Genomic DNA, 24,897 nt, shown 5'->3' with positions numbered 1-24,897 from the left:
AGCTGTGCTAGAGTTTAAGCAAATCTTTCCTTCTTTGGAAGAGATTATTTCTACATAAATTGCCTCCTTCTCTTGTAGAAGGTGTTAGTCTCATTCCAGGTCATTTTCTTGTCTAGGATTTCTATAGTTCTGTTTGAAGAAAGAATTTTATATATGGTAGATTTTTACTTTCATCAGTAGGTACACATACTTGTCACAGCAAGAAATCCTTGTCAGATTAATTATTTTAAGAATTGTATAGAACTCTAACATGTTAATTGCTCTCTTCTTTTCCCCAGATCAGGTTTTAACAGCATATGATATTAAATACTGTTACTTCGAATGAATAAAAAGAGAGCTTTTCTTTGGGATGCCAATTGTGAAGGATCTAGAACCTTGAAATGTGAAAGCAAACACAGATTTTGATGTTCCCAATATTTTTGTATTGGCTCTGTTCATAGTGGACAGGAATTGATTCAATTTAGGAAGGGAGATGGTGAAAAATTGTTTTATGGGTCCAACCAAATATCCTAATACAGTAAAACCTGCACTATCCGGAACTAAAGCATCTGGAAAACTGTAGAAACCAGCAAATTTTTGATGCCAGGAAAAAGCAAAAAAGAAAAAAAAACTGGCTCTAAGTGCTCCTCAGATGAGCATGCAGGGATGAACAGCAGCCAGAAGCAACCATCTCAGCTCCCACTGCGGCTCCTGGCACCCCTGGCAGGCCAGCCCACGCTGCAGCTCCTGCACACCCTTCCCTCCCCAGCAGGTATGTCCCTGCCATCTCCACCTCCCACCCCTCAGCTTCCACCACACCCCTCACCAGGTCACATCCCACGCCTCCCTCTCCCCCCAGAGGCTCCTGGCACCCCCGGCAGGCTGGCACCCCCAAGGTTCCCTCCCCCAGCAGGCCGCCCCCCAATCTCCGCCCCCTGGCTTCCACCCCCCCCTTACCAGGCCACATCCTGCCCCCCTCCCGTGGCTCGTGCCCCCCCCCCAGCAGGCCACATCCCAGCCCCCACACGGCTCCCATGCCCGCCCCTCCGTAGGCCCCACATGCCTCCTGCTCCCCTCCTCTTCCCCCCGATAACCAGAATTTTTAGGTTACTGGCATGCCCTAATACCCGGGTGTGCTGGATAACGCAGGTTTTACTGTACTGGCATGTGGAGTGGGGACAAGTGCTTTCAAAGTAGATATGCACTCTACAATAACATTCTTAAATTCTAAAACATATTTTGCATTGATATTGGGTGACCAAATTGAACATTTGGAAAAACTGATCTAAAAGGATGATCATAAAACATTTTATTTTGAGGATGAAGAGTAAATAAAACTTGTAGTCTTGCACTGATGTTGCATTAGTCAAAGGGGCATATTTTCTACTTAGGTCAAGTGGAGAAGAAAGAACCATTTAATCAGGGTGAAGGAAATGTATGAGGGTTTGTTTTTTTTAGTTAGAGAAAGGTATAGTATTAATACTACAAAGGTTAAAACATGATAAGCATTAAGACAGTATTTTCAAACTCATTTGTCTGTGTAAGCCTTTTGAAAAATAAGAGACACTTTCAGAACTGTGTAAAGGGAAACTAGGTATGCGTGCCAAGAGCTTGTCTTAAATTTGGGCCTCCAGAAACTGACACAACAATAGCTCTTTCATATTTGAGTCGAAGATTGGAAAGTTTAGCAGTGACTTCACAATAAAAGCTTTTATATTTCTTGGGATAAAAATGCCAATAGGAAAAGCACCATTCTCTCTCCATTTTATTGACAAACATCAACATTTTCAGTGTGAGGCTGAAACTTTTTCTTTCTGACATGTAAACATGGATATTTAGGCACCTTTACGAGGAAGATGAAGGAACCCACAAAATATTTTTACTGGTAACTGCTGCAGCAGTTTTCACCTATGCTGTCACCTTGTTTCAAATTCTTCTAAAATCAGCTATTTAAATCTTCAGTTAATTGTAGTTGTGAACATACTTCGATATACATGGTGATAATTCACCTGCATTCATCTTTGCCATACTTATGACTTTTATATATGTGTGTGCTGTAATTTTTACATATTTAGCTGAATGCTAAAACAGTTGATTCATTTGATTGAGGAAGAATTAGCCTACTAGGCAAGCAAAGAGAGGTTAATTAACTTAATGGATGGTATATAAAATCTTATGAAATAGTATGTCTTAAAGTGACCCTTTCTAAGATTTGAACCTTACTAAAGTATAACCCCCCCAGTGAAATTACAACTCTTAAGTGGAATGATTTCAGGAAGAGACTAATGAATATAAACAAAGGCCACTCGCTACCTCCACAGGTGAAGGATGTTGAGGGGGCTGGCAACAAAGAGGGACAATCCCAGCAGCAAAGAGGGAGACCTTGTTAAGGAAGCCAGCTAGTTCTCCTTCCTTCCCCAACACCAGTGTTTCTGGGTCCCATTGGCCATTCTGGGGGGAGGAAGATACAGTTTGGCCAACACGTGTTAGGTCCAGGGCTTGAATGTGGAGCACAGGCTATGTGGAACATCTTTCAGCTCTGTTCCATTGTCAACATTTGTGCACTTGGCCTGGTGGGATTTAACTACTTAAATTGTTTTCTGATTTAGACCCAAAAGTGGTGGTTGCTGAATCATCCAGCAACTTTCTACAACTAATTTAAAAGATGTTAAGCTTCTCCAGTGCTTGGCAGTGAATTTCAAAGGCTAATGTTTAATGGGGCAAGCCAGAGAGAGCAGCAAGATAGACTCTAATTTGAGAGGGCTTGCAGATTGTACCCCTTGAAAGGCATTTTTCTATATCTGACTAGGATTTTTTTAAATATTATTCTTGTAGAATAAGGAATACTGCTTGGAGCCCCACTTTCAGAGGAGATATGTACTGCTCTCTTATGGGATGGGATGCATATGAAGTTAGCAGACAGGACAAAGTATAACTGGGCTATGCCTCTTCGGCTAATGTTCAGAAAGCATTTTATGTTTTTCTCATGTATGTTTATCTTGATAGTCTCTAGTGTTTAAATACACTTCTGATGGAAACATTGAACTCAATGGTTACACTTGCTTATTGATAGGCTTTTCTATGGTGTTCATTCCTGTGGTTTGAATGCCTTGTACATTAATGAATTTATCCCTGTAATATCCCTGTGAGGTAGGGATATATGATGATCTCGCTTTCAGACATCAGAAACAAAGGCACAGAGAGATTGTGACTTGCCCAAAGGTGTGTGTTACTTGCTGTGGTAGATCTAGGAGCAAAATTCAGGTCTTCAGATCATTCATCCGGTCCATTTCTTTAACCTTAAGGCTATCCTTCCTTTCCTGGTTTGGGAAGTAGATACTGAGTTTAAGTAGGTGTTTGCTTCTTTTCATCACTGCTAAATAAAACAGGAAAGTGAATTAACTGAGTTGCTGCTCTAAAAAATGAGGTGACACTGGAGCTATGACCATCCCCCTGAAATTGAAACAGACAGGATAGGTATGTAAATAGCAAAAACCAAGAGGGGAAGGCTAAATAATCATTGAAAACCTTATTGTAAAATATATCCCAAAATGTGCTGGATAAGTTGCACCTCTAAGCTTTGAAAAGGTTTTTGTATTTTAGATGGCTTCAAAGTTACTTTAGGTTACTACTTAAAATATAAATAAAAAAACCCACAATCCTGGTTAATGTGTGACCATCACATCTTGTTTTCATGTTCAGGCCATGTTCTTGGTGTACTGTGCTTTGGAGAAGGAACCAGTGCCAATGTCATTGCCTTCAGTTTTGGTGCCACTTTCTAAGAGAAAAACTGTCAGTATTTCAGGAGCAGCACAGTTGATCTCATCCGCAACATTTCCTAAAGATTCTCATCAGTCCTTGTCTCCTGTAAACATTTTACCTGCCAAAGTACCACTAACACAGGTATAGTGCTAGAATTGGCTTGCATTGAAGTGTTTTCTTTAGTCAATGCTTGTAATGAACGATGTTATGTAGATGAGTCTGATCACACAGACTAGCTTAATCTAGTGGCTGTTTTTGTTGGACAAGAAAGTTGGGGTGGCTGCTGGCACTATCAGATTGGGAAAGCAAATATGATTTAACCAGCTAAGAAGACATTTACTGGAAATGATTTTTAGAAGTCTTCTACATGAGTTTGGCTTCAGGAATTTTTTTAAAAAATTAGTCAAAAAGTGATTATTTTAAAGCATTATGAGCCTCATACAAAGGTCAAAACATTAAGAAATGTATGTTTAATCACTGTCAACAAAATAGCCCAAGCACACAGCCAGATGACATTTCTTTGATCTGGCACAAAGACAAATCCAGTAACCACCAGGCAAGCAAATTAACGTGTGGGATGTGAGGGGACTTGGTAGCTAATGCAAATAACAGCACAGTGAGATAATATGAGAAATTACATTATTCAAATAAATGAGTCTTGGGATATGTCCAAAAAGAGCAATTGAGACAAAACGTCTTACCTGTTCTGGTCAACACTGAACCAAGTGACTGGGAGTAGATCTTTCCAAGATGTCTAATTGCAGTTATTTGTTACAAAGACTGATGTTACTTGAACATTTAGTACTAGAGTGGTATGTTGTTCCTTCAGATAAAATATATTTGTCTTCAAAGAGACTTAACTTTTTTTTCCCCTTAGTGGGTTGTATCACCTGCTGACAAAATCAAATATGATGAAATTTTCCTGAAAACTGACAAAGACATGGATGGTTTTGTCTCTGGGGTGGAAGCCAGAGAGTTATTCTTAAAGACAGGACTGCCTTCTGCCTTATTAGCACACATCTGGTAAGATTTTTTTTTTTCCCCCCCTGTCAACTTTTTTACAAAGTAGAAGAACTTCTTATTTTTCTCTCAACAACATACTGTTTATAAAATGTGTCAAATAGGTATCTCTACAGTCTGTGGTTTTCTGTTTAAGTATGGAACAGGTACAGTATGAATGGCAGTTGTGTGTTTGCCTCTACTTTGATGTCAAGGAACTATATTTACAGGTGAGAGGTTTAGTACAGTTAATGTGAACATTACCTTTGGCCTCCTTGTTTAGGTTTCATGAGCTCTCTTATAATCATGATAATACTGGGTTTCTGTGATATCCGTGTTAAATATCCACCCTGTCTTGTTCATGATATGGTCCACAGAACTATTACAATAAGTACTTTAGCTGGTTTGCAACTTAGGGGCAAAATCCCACTTGATATTGGTAGCAGGAAAATACCCTATCTCCTAAATTTCCCTCTAGTCTTCTGTGTCTGTTCAGTGGCAGACAGGCTGAACTAGACTTCTCTGCTGCAAGCTTTTCTGAGGGCAATTCCAAATTTTATTTCTAATGGTTAGACTAGCAGGTTGGTTCAATAATTTTTCTGTGTAATTTCCAGCCATGACCCAAGGCTGCATTTGATTTTTGAGGAAATTGTTTCCTTAGCTCTGTTCCCCCAACTGAGGATCTGGAGTATTGTGCAGTATTTGACAATTTTGTAGGCTTTAAGGAGGGGTGGAGAGAGAGCTAGTGAGCTCCGAGAAAAGCCAGAGTCAAAAGGAAGGGTGGGTGTGTGTCTGTGTGTGTTGCTCTCACCTTCCTACACAACTAGTGTCTTGAGCAGCTCTGTAATCAGAATATAATATTCTTCTCATAGCACAGTCTGGGTGGGATCATCTCAGCCATTCTTCCCCAGACAGGATGGGAGGACTAGCTTTGTTAGGCAAGATGCAGCTTGGACCAGGCGAGGGTCACCTGAGCCTTTTCTCCTGGCAAGAAAGGATGCAGGTAGAACTAGAAAAAAACTAGCTCCAGGTAAGCAGTTCATTTCTGTGGAAGAGTTGAAGGCAGAAGGGTAATATGCCAGATAGAAAATCTTACTTAAGATATTTCTCTGGTTGTTAGGGACTTGATGTTTCTACCTGAGAGCAAGTGTGAACCGAACGTGTTGCCTCTTCACTGCATAGACTTGTCAAAAGTAGTTACATCCAGGCACATACATTCTCAACTCCCTCCTTTGGTCATGAAAACTTACAGGTGGCTGACAAATAGAGCCAGATGATAGCTCATATTTCAGTGTCTCAGCATTCTTTCACAATCAGCACTAACAGGTGGACAGTGTTGCAGGTATGGTCCCCCTCAACCTAAAAATTATATGACTGAGGGGCTTTTCTCTGCATGGGAAAAGGGAAAATATGGCTTCAGATCTGTTTCAGGCAGAAATATGGGGCTAGTGTCTGAGAGTTACATTTTGAAGTTCCCAACTATTTTAATGATATAACAGGAGGCTTTTTGGAAAACTGGGGTGGTTCAGAGTAATTGGAAAAGTCAGCTTGCAATCTTGATTTCTGGCAGATGGTATATAAAGAAATACATGTCATCCGGCAAGTTGAAGCTATGAAGCATAACAGGAGAAAATACCTCTTTGCAATTGGCAGCTACATCATGTTCAGGGTCTCTAGTTCCCTTCTATTGCCCCTGAACTATATTCAGGTCTCCTAGTCCTGGGTGGAATTTGCTGCCTGATTGGTGCTAGAATCTTTCAGTCTGGGAGCAAAAGGTTTGCCTATATATCAGGGGTCTCAAATTGTTGGCACTGGGGGACAACTGCATTTTCCCAGTCTGGCCTGCAACATAGTTTGAAAGTTATTTAATCAGGCCTGCACAACTGATGGCTGGGGAGGGAAGAGGGGTGGCTGAGATGCAGGGACTTATCTGCACACATGGCTTCCTGCAGCGCCTAGATCCCCCCCGTACCTGCATAGTCCTGGTCACAGAAAGCGCTGCTTGATCTGGGAAGCTGTGTTGGCTGCCTCTGCTGTCATGCAAACTGTGTTGGCCAAGGAGCTGCCCAAGCTAATGTGCTTCTGCAGCCCATGGACTTGGGCTCGTGGGTTTAGCTTTTAGTTACCCCAGGTAGGGTTGGGGGAAGCAACATGATTGCTCCCACGTGGCGGCCCGGCTGAGCACCACGATGGGAGGCAACAGCACCGCCCAGAGGGAACAGCCAGTGTTTCAGCATTACAGAGTCACAGACATTGGGCTACTATATATATGATTAGAGCAATCATAGTTGATAGCAGTGCATGACGCATCAGGTAGTGAAGTTCCCAGATTTGGCTTAATTTTAATTGTGGCTGGAGCCCTCCAGAAAAAATAAAGAAGCCCTAATTATCAGAAGACTTGTGATCAAATCAGTAGAGTTGGCATCACCAATATCTTGTCAGTTTTCCAAAAATTAATAGTTTCACAGCTTACACCCATAGATGGGGTCTGCACACACCTCGACAGCAGCGTGGAGCTGGTAGGTTTTAAATCTCCCAGAAGCAGCAAATGGGGATGTGGAGGGAGGGGGAGAAGAAGTTTCACAATTATAAAAGGGAAAGTGACGATCTAGGAAAGAGTGCAGCAGAAAGGGATCTAGGGGTCATAGTGGACCACAAGCTAAATATGAGTCAGTGAGACTTGCTAAAAAAGCAAACATGATTCTGGGATGCATTAACAGTAGTGTTGCGAGCAAGACACAAGAAGTCATTCTTCCGCTCTACTTTGTGCTGATTATGCCACAATTGGGCTGTGTCTACATTGGCACCCTTTTCTGGAAAAGGGATGCTAATGAGACAAGTCGGAATTGCAAATGCCGCGGGGGATTTAAATATCCCCCGCGGCATTTGCATGAACATGGCTGCCGCTTTTTTCCGGCTCGGGGCTTTGCCGGAGAAAAGCGCCAGTCTAGACGGGATCTGTCGGAAAATAAAGCCTTTTCCGGAAGATCCCTTATTCCTCTTAAAATCAGGAGTAGACACAGCCTTGAGTATTGTGTCCAGTTTGGAGAACCACATTTCAAGAAAGACGTGGAGAAATTGGAGAGGGTCCAGAGAAGAGCAACAAAAATGATTCAAGGTCTAGAAGACATGACCTGTGAGGGAAGACTAAAAGAATTGGGTTTGTTTCGTTTGGAAAAGAGATGACTGAGGGGGAATGTGATAGCAGTTTTCAAGTACCTAAAAGGGTATTACAAGGAGGAGGGAGGAAAAATTACTCTCCTTAACTTCTGATGATAGGACAAGAAGCAATGGGCTTAAATTGCATCCAGGGAGGTTTAGGTGGGACATGAGGAAAAACGTCTTAACTGTCAGGGAGGTTAAACACTGGAATATATTGCCTAGGAAGGTTATGGAATGATCATCATTGGAGATATTTAAGAGCAGGTTAGACAGACATCTATCACGGATGCTCTAGTTGGTGGTTAGTCCTGGCATGAGGGAAGGTGGACTGGACTTGATGACCTCTTAAGGTCTCTTCCGGTTCTAGTATTCTGTGATTTTATACTTACCCAGTAATTAAAAACATTCTTCCCTCCCCCCACACTACCTATATCTCACCCTATCTCATCTGTTGGCAGTACTCTAGCTCCAGTGGTATATTATCTGTTCCCTCAACTGGTGACTGCAGAGAGTCAGATTTGCTTTAAATGGGATTTTACACACTGAATTCAGTTCAAGAAATGGGTTTGAGAGCGAGCACAATACCCACCAGTTGGAACAATGTTTCTTTAAGAAGTTGGAGCACTGTCTCTTCAGTGAATGACAGACCTGTTCTAGTGGTGATAGTGAATGTGTTTGATAGAGTTCTCAAAGTAACTTGGAAGAACAGGATCAGATCCATATCCCAAAAGAAATTCTTCTGTCCCGTGTAGAGCAGAATTTCATATCTCCATATGCACAGCATATTGAGGAGGAGATGAATACCAAGATTTACATAGCATAAACTGGATTAGTCGTAGGGTTTCTGGATCCAGAAATAGCTCATTGTGAGATATTTTGGAGGGTTGGTGATTGCTGTCTTTACGTCTTGAAAAAGTTAAGTGCCTTGTGTCGGGATGTCAACGAGTAGTTGAGTAGACAATTAACTAATAAGTCTGTGCTTATCAGTTAATCTTGTCATCTACTTGCATTCACACACACACACTCCCCCCTTTTCTACCTCTGTATCAGAGGCTGCAATCTGGGGAAAGGAGGACCTGGTGCTGTGGAGAACCGGCTTTAAAGCTAGTTCCCCTCAGCACCAGCTCTGCGGTGCTGCCTCCCCACTCCATGCTGCTGCCTCTATCAAAGGCAGCAGCGTGGGGGAGTGGGATCAGGGGAGACTGCCATGAAGCTGCTGCTGGGGGGAACCAGTTTTTAAGCCAGCATCAGCACCTCCTTCTCCCCCTCCCCTTGCTACCTCTATTACAGAGGCAGCAAGGGGAGGGGAATGCGAGTAGTCTAAATGTGAATGCCTCTGATACAGATGGGGTCTGAGCACCCCACGGACAGAGGCTGCTCTGCCTCCCACGGAGCAGCCTTTGTCTGTGACAAGCCTGGGCCTGCTGCAGACAGAGACTAGTCCAGCAATAGCCCCTGTCCAGAACAGGGATGGGAGGAGGGCAAGTTATGGTAGCGCCGCAGCTGAGGTAGAATTTGCCGTGCTTAGCAGTATGATACATTTTGGTGTTTTTTTCCTCAAATTCTATTTAATGCATTGTGTAATTTAGGAAAGTAGATTTAAATTATCCTTACTGTGGAAGTTGTCAACTGGAGGGAATTTGATGAGGCATGACAATACCCTGTTTCCAGTGACTGAGCGGTCTGGTTCTGTTCTCTATTTGAAAACAGGCTGACGTTCTCTTTGAAACACATCTGTGACTGTTAAATCTTAAAAGAAAGGAAATTTTTTCAGATAAACAAGGATACTTTTTCCTGTTTTGATTCTTGCTATGTTCTTGGCCTCAGTGACTTCCTGTGGCAATAAGTTTACAATATAATTATGAATTTTATCAATTTTGAATTTGCCAAAACTGATCTTTGCTATGGAGATTTGTCTGCTAAATGTTGGACTGGGAAATAAAAGATCCTACAGTATTTTCTTTTGTAATGCATACATCATTTTTTTACATTTTAAACTCTTTAGACATAAGACTTTTACTTCACTTAGTACATTTTTGTAGGAGACTTTTTGCAAGTACTAGGTTAAAAAACCTTAGTTAATGTTTCAGTTGATATCTGAGGCATCTAGTACAGGGGTGGCCAACCTGTGGCTTGCGAGCCGCAAGTGACTCTTCAAAGAAAAAATTGAGGCTCCCGCACTTGCGGCTCTGAAAGGGTCAGCGTGTGTGTGTCTGCCATACAGAGCCGGAGTCGCAGCATCCTGTGCAGAGTTCAAAATGGCCGCGTTAAAAGGGCAATGCCTGCTCTGCTCTTGAAAGGGTGGCGGCTGGGTGCCCCTCCTTTTTTTGCTCGACAAAATGCGGTGGCCGGGGCTTCCCCCCAACACTTTTTTCCTTAGGCTTTTTGTGCTGTATCCACCACTATTTTGGCTCTTCGTCTGTAACAGTTTGGCCACCCCGATCTAGTACCCTGAGAATAGGTCTAGGAGTTGATTTCTTAACCTGGCTCTGTCATGAGTTAGCTGTTTAGCCTTGAGCAAATTAATAATGGCTTGGTTTTCCAGCTTTTTGAATGCTGGAAACCTGCCTGAAATGAAATGGGGCTTCAGGTGCTTAGTATCTTGAAAAATCACTCAATTTTTCAAGGCTACGTTCCATATATTCATACATTGAGTGTCCAGCTGACTTGTGCCTTAGACAGAACCAGACCAGTCACATTATTCGAATCAGTGGAATGTCCTGCCTTCTGTAATGCTCTCCAGTTTTGTTCTCTCTCTACAGTGACAGACAGGCTTAGCTAGACCTCACAATGCCGAGCTCTTCTGAGGAGAATTCCAAAACTTTATTTCAGATTTATATTAACTTGGTTCAGTAACTCATCATTTCAGCTGTATCCCAGAGCTGTATTTTTGTCTTGTGATATTTTTCCTTTTGGCTTCTCTTTCTGAGGTGCTGCAGTTTGCCACTGACCCTGCAGCTGCTTTAGAAGAGAGCAAAGCTGGAGGAAAAAAAAAACAGGAAAAAATCTCTCTCCTCTGCTCCATATCCCTTAAGCATCTTGACAATGATCTTAGGCCACTTCAGTAAGCACAGTGCACCCCTCTCCTCTTAACAGTCCACTTTGGGCAGATGCCCTCTATTACCCTTTTTCTGTGTAGAAAAGGATTCTCTAGAGGCAGAAGGAATCAATTCCAGTGATTTGTAATCTTCAGCCTTTTGTCTACAAGGGCAGCAATGTCAGAAGAGCAGGGTGCCAAATAAGAAAAAACTGTTATTTCATTGAGGCTGCATAAGCAGTCATGTGCTTCTAACCTGATGCTCAGCTACTTCTGCCCACTTGGGCTTTGTATGAAAGGCTTTGGAAACAATATGAACATTACAGAATCTGAAACGTGACCCTCACTGCTGCCACCATGTGGTAAGGTTGATCAGAGCACAAGTGTGAAAAATCAGGATGTGGGCAGATTATAGGGGCCTATATAAGACACCGCCTCAAATATCAGGATAGTCTATAAAACTGGGACAACTGGTCAAACTACATATAGTAGACATCCGGGATTCCTTCTTGATGTCTCACATTTGAACCTCTAGGAGAAGTTAGCATGTGTGGTCCCATATAGTAGAAAGGTGTAGAACTATGAGACTTACCATCCTGGATAAGTCCATTCCAGGACATCATTTTTTGGGGAATTGTTTGTGAAATCCCAGTCTGCTGCTTGGGAGATCCAGAAGTTCTCCTATATATGTGTAAGGAATAAAGGGGGTGGGAGTGGCAGGGAGAGGGGCTAGAAAGGAGAATAATACCCACTTCTCTCAGTGATGAGGATTCATTGCTGTTTGTAAGGTGATTAGAAGATGTAAAACAATTTTCTACTATTTGCGGATGCATCCCTGAATAATATTGTACTAGTAGAAATGGAGTGTTGCACTTAATCATCTATTCTCTGTCTTTGTTTTGTGTACAGGGCCCTTTGTGACACAAAGGACTGTGGAAAGCTTTCAAAAGAACAATTTGCCTTGGCTTTCCATTTAATCAATCAGAAATTAACAAAGGGCATTGATCCTCCTCAGGTTCTGACTGCAGAAATGATCCCTCCATCAGACAGGGCCAGCTTACAAAAGGTAAGGATTTTAAGTACAAACCTCAAACATACTAAACAAACTCTTGAGTTCGAGCTATTAACAAATTAAAACCAATTTTTAAAATCTATACTTAATTCATGGTTGTACTATAAAGAAAAAACAAGATTAATTGCCATGAATACATGTAGTGTTTCTGTCAGTTTACATCTATAAATATGACTACGTGAATGCTTTCTTAGTAGATGTATTTACTACATTAGTCAATCAAGCAAATAAACATTGCTGTTGAGGAATCATGAAATCAGCTTGTCCGAAATAAATGTATTCCTGAGTATCCAAGGATGAACTTCATTATGGATCTGAAATATTACATGAACGAATTATCCTTTTCCTTAATATTGAAGCCTTTTATAAAAGTGGTATTTTCATATTTTCCTCTTTCAAGAAGTCAGTCTCTACTAAAATAAATTAAACCTGCGTGCAGCTCTGTGGTTAATTATTTTTAAAAACATGTTTTAAAACTATCCACTTGTATAAATAATAATGTTTCAAATATCCTTTGGCCTTTAAACAATCCATTGCTGTATTGACTCAGTGCCTTTTAATTGCTTAAAGTTGTGTTCAGTAGGGCAGTTAACAGCTTACAAAACAATCTTACCTGTGTATGATGCATTGCAATAGCTGTTGTTACTAACATTTTCTCTTAGTTTTGCTAAACATGGACATGGCTGTATTATTTTCATAATAAACAGAATGAGAAATTCTCACCTGAAAAATGATAAATTTGAAGTTTTGCATGATTTCTGAGGTTTTTGCAAATGATACCTAATTTTTTTTTACATTCCGTTAAAACAACAGCAACTTGCTTTATTTGCTCGTTTACTAATCTTTTTTGTGTTTTTGCTTTCTTTTCTGTCTTTTCCAGTTTGGACTATTTTTTCCATTCAGCACCACTCTGCTTTACATCTTTATTATTCTGTCAGTTTCTTAACTCTGCTTTCTCAAGGTTAGAGGTTCTTTGCTTTTCCTAATATATAATATCTGTTGGCTTGAAAATGAACATATCTAAATGTCTGTTGCGCAGTTTTTGAAATAGCATAACATTTTAGGTAGATACTCGTTATGCTGATATTGAAAATTTAGCCTTTTTCAATAGACTGGCTTTTCATCTGTCGGGTCCTAAATTGCTTTATAAATTTGTACCAACATTTAAAAACTATTTGTTAGCATCTTTGATTATCAGAGTTATCAGAGAAGTGCAGCCATCTATGGAGGGTAAATGTTAGTAGCTTTTGTGTTTGTATTCTAAACTTCAGCAGCACATAAAAATAATGTAACATACTTCATCCAATCAAAATTAATATAGTATAAAAAAGCCTCAGAGGGAAGCCGTGTTAGTCTGCAATTTTAAAAATGAGTAATTCTGTGACACTTTAGAGACTAACAAAAATATATAGTGTCATGAACTTTTGTGGGTAAAACCCACTTCATCGGACACGTTGTAGTGGAAATAACAGAATCCAAGATAGATATATAAAACAGCAAAAGAAGTGCTTGTTAATTTTAGGACCCATGTTAATGTGAAGATGTGGATGACAAAGGCAAGGGGAAATTAGCTTTGCAGTACAATAACCAGGTAATGTCTTTATTTAAAACCCAGGGTAACAGTGTCAAATTTGTTGATGAATTCCAGTTATGCAGTCTCTCTTTGGTTAGGTCCTGTAATGGTGTTGACCCACACTTACTCAGGAACCTGCTCTTGCAACAAACCTGGTTGCTAACTAGGGTCATGTATCTATACAAGCGACACCATCACAGGACCAATCCACATAAGCTACAACATCAGGTGCTCGTGCAACCGTATATCCTCTAATGTGATATATGCCATCAACTACCAGCAATGCCCCTCTGCCGTGTATATTGGCCAAAACGGACAGTCTCTACAATAAAGGACAAAAGGACACAAATCAGACATAAAAATGGTAGCACATACAAAGCCGTAAAGGAACATTTTAACCTACCTGATCACTCAATCATGGATTTAAAAGTAGCCATTCTTCTACAAAGGAATTTCACCACCCAATTACAAAGAGAGACTGCAGAACTGGAATTTATCTACAAATCTGACAGTTACCCTTGGCTTGAAGAAGGACATTAACTGGTTAACCCACTACAAACCAATTTCTCCTGTCTTTGACATCTGCATCTTCATATAAAAAACTATGAATTGGGATACATCCAGCCCACTTAATTAGCTTCATTAACATGGGTCCTACAATTAATAGGTACTTCTTTTGCTGTTATATATATCTTAGTTTCTGTTCTTTCCACTCCAACTCCATCTTACCTATGAAAGTTCATGCTACTATATATTTTTGTTTGTCTCTAAGATGCCACGGGACTACTTATTTTTAAATATAGGCTAAACACCCCCAAACAGTTGACTGGCATTATCACTGGTGCTAATATCCATGCTGTTACGGAATATTTTGTGGAACATTTCATGTGCAGACTTGGTACACACTAGTTGAGATCAGTGTTGCTTGCTACTTTTTATAAATATATCATGTGATACCTTCTTAAAATACTGAGATGAACTGAGATTTTCAGTGAATTTTCACTTCCAACGCACAAAGTGAAATAGGGAAGGAAATGAGTTTCAGCTGCTTTTGTAAATCTCTCCCATCCTTTTGAAGATTATAAAGGAATTCATGAATTTATTAAGCTGTTATCTGACTGAACATTCAGCTCTTCTCAAAAGATCTCATGTAGACAACTGTTTGTCCCCACTTGGGATTTATATGGGACAACTACAAATTAAGGTGAGGGTGTGGAAGGCTTCTGACAACTACTGAAGTGGTGTGTCATACTGTGGCTTGTGCAGAATGAGAACTGCACTTTTAGTCTTTTGATGCCTTCTGCCAATGTAATGACATTCCAGGAGCAAAAAATATCAACAGATGTAATCATATAGCATGACTCTCTGTTGAGGTGGAAGAAAGATATGGGTTGACAAGTAATCATTTTCTTGATAGATTTCTACCTTTACTAACATGCCTGTCAGCAAGAATGAATATAATTGATTTCTTGGAGGAAGAGAGTGGGTGATGTAATAGGTTAATTTTCTGTAATCGCTCCAATTTTTTAACATTCTTTTTAAGATGTGGGGCACCAGAACTAAATGAAGTATTCTGGTATTGGTTTCACCAGTGCTGTATGCACAATTAAAATCCTCACTACTTTTCCTATTTATAATATCCCAGGAACTCATTAATTATTTTTGCCACAGGATTTTATTGAGAGCTCATGTTGTATTTATTGCTTGTCCAGTATGCCACCAAATTATTTTCAGTCCCTGCTTTCCATTATACAGTCACCCATGCTGTAGGTATGGCCTGCATTCATTGTTCCTAGAGGTATATTTTTGTATCTGGTTGCACTAAAGCATGTTTTGAATGTGTACCATTTACTGTGTGATCCAGATTGCTATGTCTGACTGCCCTGTCCGTCTCACTGTTTGTCACTTCACCACTCTCTCATCTTTAAATTTAATCAGCAGTGATTTTATATTTACTGGGGGTCAGGTGAAAAATGCCTATCAATGGCTGCTGCACTGGGCACAGCTGGGCCAGACAGACACACAAAAAGACAAACTCAAATATGTAGTACATAGCTGTCACGGTTCCCATGTTTGCCCCCTAGCTTCCCCCTTTTTCCCCCTCCCCCTCCCTGATTATTCTGCAGTAGAACTGTCCCTCCTATCAGATCCCTCCTTTTCCATTTTATAAGAAACAATCAAATTCCATGCACATCCCATTGTCTTAGTACACTCAAACTCTGACTGTGCTTTAAGTTATGATAAAAGGAAGCTGCATACTGAATTTGGTGACCCTCTTTAGGATGAGTTCTTGAATAAACTGACTCAAGGTGATTTTTATTAAAACAAAGAAAACATGCTTGGCAAAACATTATTTGGTTGTTTAGATGTTACTGAGCAACTGTATGAGAAAAATTAAAGGCACAGAATTGCTTCTCTGGGATTCAGTTTAAAAGTTACAGTGTGTGAATGGGGGAATAATACAGGGGCTCAGCCCAGAGAAGTTGAACAAACCCCAAAATAAAGAAAATAACCTGGTAGCGTCTGACTATACATTCCCTGTTCTACTCAGAAATTTGTAGTTTTAAGATCAGGACTTTCCTAGGCATGGATGTGTCTGAATATTCCATGCCTGTTTTTCTGGCTTAACTCATGTCTGTCCAGCTCTGCTCTGGTCACACAAAGACTGTCACAGGAAGACCACTGCTTCCAATTAAAAAACGGACACACTTTTCATTGGCTTTCCTGGCTTCCTGCAAACACTTCCTGCTTCCTTACCATTGCTGGAGACTCTCTAGGATACACTGTCTATGGTTTTAACCTTTACAGGCAACTTGTTTAACTGAATAGTAGGAATATCCAGAAAAGGGTAATACCCCTCCTGTTCATCACACCAGCAATTACATGACAGTAAGCCTTATGTCCGTACTAAGCAAACTAGATTAAACTATAGTAAAGAATAAAATTCAAACACACGAATATAATTTATTGAGGAACAGTCAACATGGTTTTTGTAAATAATGCCTCACCAATCTAATAGAATTCTTAGAGGGGGTCAACAAGCATGTGAACAAGAGGGATCCATTGGATATAATTCACTTAGATTTTCAGAAAGCCTTTTACAAGGTTCCTCACCAAAGGATCTTAAACAGCATAAGCAGTCATGGGAGATGAGGGCTGGTCTTCTCATGGGTTGGAAAGTGATTAAAAGATAGGAAACAAAGTGTCATTTTTCAGAATGGAGTGGTGTCCCCCAACAGTCCTATTCAACATACTCATGAATGAGCTGGAAAAAGGGGTAAGCAGCGAGGTGGCAAAATTTGCAGATGATACGAGGCTACTTAAGAAAGTTAAGTCTAAAGCAGATTGCAAAGAACTACAAAGGGATCTCACAAAACTGGGTGACTGGGCAACAAAAAGGCAGATGAAATTCAAGGTTGATAAATGCAAAATAATGTACACTGGAAAACATAATTCCAATTATACATGTAAAAGGAGGTGGGTCTAAATTTTACAGGTTGGACCTCCCTGCTCCAGCATTGTTGGGATCTCACTGGTCCTGGATAAGGGATTTTGCTGGACTGGGGAGGTATTGACCCCTGCTATTGCCCCCGCCTGCTGGCCTCCAGCTTGGCTCTACACCCCGTGCTGGTCCTGCTGCATTGCCGACCCTGTTGGGCAGCCGTGCCCACCAACCAGACTCAATGCCACATGCTAGACGGCCCCACCATCTGCTCACTGCAGGCAGCCAGTTGCCTTGCTGGCCCTGAAGGAATCATTGCTGCTGGTCCTCCATCAGGGCTCTCTGGTCCTGCAACATTCGTGCCAGACTTTGCATGTTGCCGGACCAGAGAATCCCACTTAGGAGAGTTTCAGCCTGTAGCTGTTTCCGCTCGAGTGAGATCTTGAAGACATTGTAGAGAGTCTTCTCATAACATGCATTCAACATGCATCAACAGTCAAAAGAGCAAATAGAATGTTGGCAATTATTAAGGAGGGGATATATAATAAGACAGAAAATATCATATTGACTTTATATAAATCCATGGTGCCACCACATCTTGAATATTGCATGTAGATGTGGTTACCCCACCACAAAAAAGATGTGCTAGAATTGGAAGAGATTCAGAAAGGGATAACAAAAATTGAGGTATGAAAGGCTTCCATGTGAAGAGAGATTAATAACACAACTAAGGGGGGGATATGATGGAGGTCTATATAATAATGGCTGATATAGAAAAATTAAATAAGAAAGGTTTATTTACTCCCTCTCAACACAAGAACTAGGAGCCACCAAATGAAATTAATAAGCAGGTTTAAAACAAACAGGAGGAAGTATTTCTTCATAAAGTGTACATTCAATTTGTGGAACTCTTTGCTAGAGAATGCTGGGAAGGACAAGAATATAACAAGGTTCAAAAGAGAACTATATTAATTAATGGTGGATACATCCATTAATGGCCTGCTAGACTCTGGGAACAGGGGACATCGGATGACTCACTTGATGATTATCTGCTCTTTTCTTTCTCTCTGGGGCCCCTGGCATTGGCCATTATCAGAAGACATGATACTGGGCTAAATGGACCTTTAGACTGACGCAATATAGCTGTTCTTACGTTCATGTAAAGTTGAAGTGTATTGCCATGTTTGTGTGGCCATACCTGGACACCACCACCATTGTATCCTGCCTGACTTTACCTACTACTTGGTCCTCTATTCTGTAGTCTCCAAGTTTCTAAACATTACAAAAGTGTGTGCATTAGGGTGTAACAACAGCATTGAAGAGTTCTGATTTTGTCTTTTGATTGCTCCCACACCAAATATGTGCAATTTAGAAGTAAAATGAGGTTTGCTTTTTTAGGTGCCATGCCATACAGCTCCATTTGGGAATTGAAAGTCAAGCTGGGTTACACCTCTGTTGTTGGTTTAAGTCAGGGTATAATTTAGCCTGGAGAAACTGTGCCCTGCATGACCCTTAAAGGTTCAGGTTTTGTTGCTTGATTGGTTTGTTTTTTTCCGGGCTTGACAAATGGTGAACATTGAATTTTGTTTATATCATTTTTACAACTTATGCATGTATTTGTATATGTTCTGCTTCATTGCATGAATGTTTTAAATCAAAGCAATAAAGTAAAGCATGAAATGGGAATCTCTCTTAACTGAGGGGTGCCTGAGAACATGGAGATGGAGAGGGTGGCATTACCAGACCAGAGTTTGTGCAGTTAGAAAAAAAAAACACTTTTTGTAAATGTAACATATTTGATCTGGAGTCACTGGATCACAAGGAACTCCATAATGCTGTGTTGAGTCCCTTTTCCGAATAGAACTGAAATTGAATACAAACTCTTATTTTATCAATTTTTGTAAAAAAAAAATCATACATGCAAGGGAATGTGTTCTAATTGCCATATGTTACCATTCACAATTTCGTGCAGTTTTCTTTCCTTTGTACAAAATATATTTAGCTAATGCACAGCTCCAATTTTATGACATTTATGTGGTTACATTTAATAGCTTTGTATCTGTTCTTGGGCAGAAAATATTGTTCTTGGGCTGAGAAAGGAAAGATCCCGTTAAAGTCCTGTTTAAGGAAGCCAGTGAGATGTATAGGAAACCGCCATATGCAGATAGGATGCCCTAGAATAAAAACAATGTTTTCTAAAGAATGGCTACCATCTTTAGTGTTGCTATTCCAGTGCTTCCCAGATGATGGATTGCAGGGAGGTTTTAGAATCTATGTGCATCTGCACATATAGGGCCAAATTAACCTATCATTGGGTCGTGGCCCAAAGAAATATAGCCTGTTTCTGGCTGCCCTAGTGCAAAGAGAGAGGCTGAGGGGCAACAACACTCACCCAAATTTTGTCCAGCTACCAATCCATGATGTCAGAGGGTGAGTCAGGCTAATGCTGACTGTCACTGAGATTACATGTGCCAAGTCTCAGTTATCATAGAAAGGAACCAACTACTGAGGACACAAGCCTCCACTTCAGGGTGAAGGTGGGCTTGCTGTCCAACTTAGAGCATCATACCTTCGGTCTTGTCTGTCTTGGGATACTCAGAAAAATGTGAATGATCTAAAAGTGTGAATTTAAAGTGGCTTAATTAAGCTACATCAAGACACTGTGGACATACGGAATCAGAATTGAAATGGCCTTGATCCACTCATTTTAATTTACTTTGAAAATGAGTTAAGATGAACCTAATTAGAAACATTTTAATTCTAATTAAATACTTCCACATGAGGGCTTAATACAGTTTAATCAATTTATTTTAAGTTCACACTTTTTTAGTTCATGTACATTTTTTTTATTTTCAAATTTCAATAATCCCACAAGCAACAATCTTCTGTAAACTTTACAGGTACGTAGGAAACATTGTCTTAATGGTTTTAGTTTTGTGATTAATTTAATAGAAAACTAGCCAAGTGTTAATTATCAAAAAACTTTTTAAAAGTAAAATATATGTGAAGGCTTTTCTATGTCAAGGCTTAAGATCAGGATTCGGAGTTTGGATGAATTTATGGAATGACAAACCTTTGCAGGAGAAACACAACTTTGAATTATGGCAGATAATATAGTTTGACAGTAATATTTTGTGAATAAGATAGTGTTTTATAGTATTTTCTTTAAAGCTTTTGATCTTTAAGCCTTTATTCTTTACAAACAATTGTTGATTTTTTTTGTATTGGCTTGGATTGTGTTGATTTCTAATTCAGAGACATCAGTCAGATCTTTGACTTAATTATCATGACAGTGCCTTAGGTTAGACTGGTGATAGAGATGTAGCTGTGTTAGTCTGGTGTAGCTGAAACAAAATACAGGACTATTTCTTCTATTATTTGATCTGAGGAAGTGGGTCTGGCCCACGAAAGCTCATCATCTAATAAACCATCTTGTTAGTCTTTAAAGTGCTACATAGTCCTGTATTTTGTTTTAGGTTAGACTGATGGGTCCTATTGACATCACCATCTCCTCTTCTTGCCCAAAGAGAAATGGACCCAGCTTTTTACTGAGCCTGTCATTATTACTTAAGATTGAGAAGCATTTTCTCCAGGTATTTTGTATTGCCAGTATAGTGGTGATATTAAACATATGGGACATGAAATAAAATAGTTCTACAAAATGTATAATCAATATAACTTCTACACCCTCTAAATCTTTATTTCAGTCAAACTTTGTTATTGCAAGGTAAAAGTTCTGAGGGTTTTCACTTTAGTTTCACTGTAGTGTTGATGGAGAGGAGCAGTTTTAGAAGAGTAGGCTTAAAATTAACAACTGTACGTTTCATTTGTTACCATAGACCTCAATACTAAGTTTAGTTTGTATTTTATAAATTAAGGCATTTATTTTCTGTTTTGCAGAGCGCTGTAGGATTGACTCCAGTGGCAGATTTTTCTGCAATTAAAGAGCTTGATACTTTAAACAATGAGATAGTTGATCTGCAGAGGTAGGTAAAGGAGAATTACAACTGTCTCATATCTTAGTTACTCAAAAATGGCTTATTTAGTATATTTTAAAATAATTTGGTATTTTAAACCCTAATAGTAATTCAGCAAACTATTGGCAATGTGCTGTTTTTTCTATTAGAGTCACTATGGTCATTCTTTGCAGAAGTGTTGATGTCATATTGACATCGTTTTCTGTTGAGTCTAAAAGGTGTTAGTTTAATTTGTGCAATATAAGATTTTAACTTGTGCTGGTGTGTGGAGGGGAAACAAGTGGGTAGTAGAGGCTTGAGCATAGGCATATTGTCTTGCTTGCTGCATGGTAATTACCTTTTTATTAGATAGCAAGATATGTATGCACCTTTATAAAGATGATCACCTGGAGCTTGTACACTTAATCTGTAGACAGACTCTGAATTTGTGTTAAATTCTAAATGGACAGGTTTTATTATAAATACCATAGAAGAAAAGCAGAGGGAAATCTTTGGAGACTCATATGTATGTAGAACAGTTGTAATGATGATAAATTCCTATCAAGATTCTAAGAAAAGGTTGTAGAAGTAAAGAGGGTAGACAGAATCATTAGACAATGTTTGTGAATACCCTCAGGTTGGAGAATTTGTGTAATAAAACATAAGTACTTATTTTGTTGGTAGTATTCAGACTAATCGGGTGGAGAAGGGAGGATTCAGCAAAGGGAGCGTGGCTGTGGAATTTTTAACAAAAATAAAGCGTAGTGCAATCACCACCAGTGATGGATTGGAGGCAACCTATCCTTGTTTTTTGAAGAATTCTTTAGCTTTGGGATTTTATAGGTAGATGTTTATCTAAAAGAGGAGCATGGGAGTAGTGACAGGCCCAGCCAGTGCTGCCACTTAACGTGGGGAGAGGCAGCTCTCCTAAAAGCCTCCCCCATCCACATGTGTGAGAGAAGCAGGGCAGGGCCTACAAGAGGTGGAGCCGTTCTCCAAGAACAGCAGAAACTTCCCCCACTAACGATCAGGACTGGGGCCCCTGTTTTGACTACTCACTCCAGTCTCTGGCAGAGATGAACATACCACATATACTGTCGCGGCCCCTGGAAGTAACAAGATGAGATGTCTGGATCTGTTTTCTGCAGTGTGACTTGGGGGTTATCCCTAGTTTTTCCTGCCCCTCTTCCTGGCTTTCTTTCCCACTACCATCCTAGTTTTTCCACCATCCCCTCGGCAAAGATCCTCCTTCTTTTGACATCTGATTCAATATTTCAGTTTTTTTCTCTCTTTGAACACTATCAGTGATTCATGGTCTGCAATTGAAACCTAATGCTATATGCACTTAGTCCCTTGGACTTAGCATTAACAGCAGCACAGAAAGGACCCTCTGTGAAAACATGCATTTTACATGTAATTCCTAGTAGTGTTCAAATATTATCTTTATTGCCAAGAATAATGAAATGCACGAATATTTACTGTGCTTGATATGACTCAGTGGGTTTAGGAGTATTTTTCAACCTGGCTTCATTCTTAGTATCTCTGGAACATGCTTTATTGGGATCGAGAGCTTTACTCTCTGCAAAATTAAGGAAGAAAAGGAAACCTGAATTGGTACAATTTTTGACATGTTTCCACTGTGCATCCTTAGTGATTTTTTCCCCCACTTACATTTTGTGGAACATAGTGAGTCCCTGGAATTGCTATTACATAACAATAACTGATTCACTGAATTAAGAGGGAAATGTGCATAATTTTTATTATACATGATAACAGATTGTTTAAAAACTCAACATCACTGTTGAGGGGGAGGGATAGCTAAGTGGTTTGAGCATTGGCCTGCAAAACCCAGGATTGTGAGTTCAATCCTTGTGGAGGCCATTTAGGGATTTGGGACAAAAATTCATAGAATCATAGAATCCTAGGACTGGAAGGGACCTCGAGAGGTCATCGAGTCCAGCCCCCTGCCCTCAAGGCAGGATCAAGCTCCGTCTACACCATCCCTGACAGATGTCTATCTAACCTGTTCTTAAATATCTCCAGAGAGGGAGATTCCACCACCTCCCTTGGCAATTTATTCCAATATTTGACCACCCTGACAGTTAGGAATTTTTTCCTAATGTCCAATCTAAACCTCCCCTGCTGCACTTTAAGCCCATTACTCCTTGTCCTGTCCTCAGAAACCAAGAGGAACAAATTTTCTCCTTCCTCCTTGTGACACCCTTTTAGATATTTGAAAGCCGCTATCATGTCCCCCCTTAATCTTCTTTTTTCCAAACTAAACAAGCCCAGTTCATGAAGCCTGGCTTCATAGGTCATGTTCTCTAAACCTTTAATCATTCTTGTCGCTCTTCTCTGTACCCTTTCCAATTTTTCCACATCTTTCTTGAAATGTGGCGCCCAGAACTGGACACAGTACTCCAGCTGAGGCCTAACTAGTGCAGAGTAGAGCGGCAGAATGACTTCACGAGTTTTGCTTACAACACACCTGTTAATACAACCTAGAATCATATTTGCTTTTTTTGCAACAGCATCACACTGTTGACTCATATTCAACTTGTGGTCCACTATGACCCCTAGATCCCTTTCCGCCATGCTCCTTCCTAGACAGTCGCTTCCCATCTTGTATGTATGGAACTGATTGTTCCTTCCTAAGTGGAGCACTTTGCATTTCTCTCTATTAAACCTCATCCTGTTTACCTCCGACCATTTCTCTAACTTGCTAAGGTCATTCTGAATTATGTCCCTATCCTCCAAAGAAGTCGCAACCCCACCCAGTTTGGTATCATCTGCAAACTTAATAAGCGTACTCTCTATCCCAATATCTACATCATTGATGAAGATATTGAACAGTACGGGTCCCAAAACAGACCCTTGAGGAACTCCACTTGTTATCCCTTTCCAGCAGGATTTAGAACCGTTAACAACCACTCTCTGACTACGGTTATCTAGCCAATTATGCACCCACCTTATCGTGGCCCTATCTAAGTTATATTTGCCTAGTTTATCAATAAGAATATCATGCGAGACCGTATCAAATGCCTTACTAAAGTCTAGGTATATGACATCCACCGCTTCTCCCTTATCCACAAGGCTCGTTATCTTATCAAAGAAAGCTATCAGATTAGTTTGGCATGACTTGTTCTTCACAAACCCATGCTGGCTATTCCCTATCACTTTATTACCTTCCAAGTGTTTGCATATGATTTCCTTAATTACCTGCTCCATTATCTTCCCTGGGACAGACGTTAAACTGACCGGTCTATAGTTTCCTGGGTTGTTCTTATTCCCCTTTTTATAGATGGGCACAATATTTGCCCTTTTCCAGTCTTCTGGAATCTCCCCTGTCTGCCATGATTTTTCAAAGATCATAGCTAAAGGCTCAGATACCTCCTCTATCAGCTCCTTGAGTATCCTGGGATGCATTTCATCAGGACCTGGTGACTTGCTGACATCTAACTTTCCTAAGTGATTTTTAACTTGTTCTTTGTGTATCCTATCTTCTAAACTTACCCTCTCTTTGCTTGTATTCACTACGTTAGGCACACCTCCAGACTTCTCGGTGAAGACCGAAACAAAGAAGTCATTGAGCATCTCCGCCATTTCCAAGTTTCCTGTTACTGCTTCTCCCTCCTCACTAAGCAGTGGGCCTACCCTGTCCTTGGTCTTCCTCTTGCTTTTAATGTATTTATAAAAGGTCTTCTTGTTTCCCTTTATGCCTGTAGCTAATTTGATCTCATTTTGTGCCTTTGCCTTTCTAATCTTGCCCCTGCATTCCCGTGTTGCTTGCCTATATTCATCCTTTGTTATTTGTCCTAATTTCCATTTTTTATGAGACTCCTTTTTTATTTTGAGATCATGCAAGATCTCCTTGTTAAGCCAAGCTGGTCTTTTGCCATATTTTCTATCTTTCCT

At 40.1% G+C, this 24,897-nt stretch overlaps 1 protein-coding gene across 2 annotated transcripts in view; it reads left to right on the top strand.

Moving 5' to 3' along the window:
• EPS15 (epidermal growth factor receptor pathway substrate 15) overlaps positions 1-24,897 on the top strand; it is a 127,913-nt gene that overhangs the window by 67,695 nt on the left and 35,321 nt on the right. For both annotated transcript variants that reach the window (XM_075935959.1, XM_075935960.1), the window contains 4 exons: positions 3,682-3,882; positions 4,619-4,764; positions 11,849-12,005; positions 20,927-21,012. In XM_075935959.1, the coding sequence (XP_075792074.1) occupies positions 3,682-3,882; positions 4,619-4,764; positions 11,849-12,005; positions 20,927-21,012 (590 nt within the window). The remainder of the gene's footprint in view (positions 1-3,681; positions 3,883-4,618; positions 4,765-11,848; positions 12,006-20,926; positions 21,013-24,897) is intronic.

The sequence above is a fragment of the Pelodiscus sinensis genome, chromosome 9 (genome assembly GCF_049634645.1).
Source record: "Pelodiscus sinensis isolate JC-2024 chromosome 9, ASM4963464v1, whole genome shotgun sequence".
Lineage (NCBI taxonomy): Eukaryota > Metazoa > Chordata > Testudines > Trionychidae > Pelodiscus > Pelodiscus sinensis.
The sequence above is the reverse complement of the archived record's forward strand: the minus strand, read 5'-3'. Positions and strand labels throughout refer to the sequence as shown.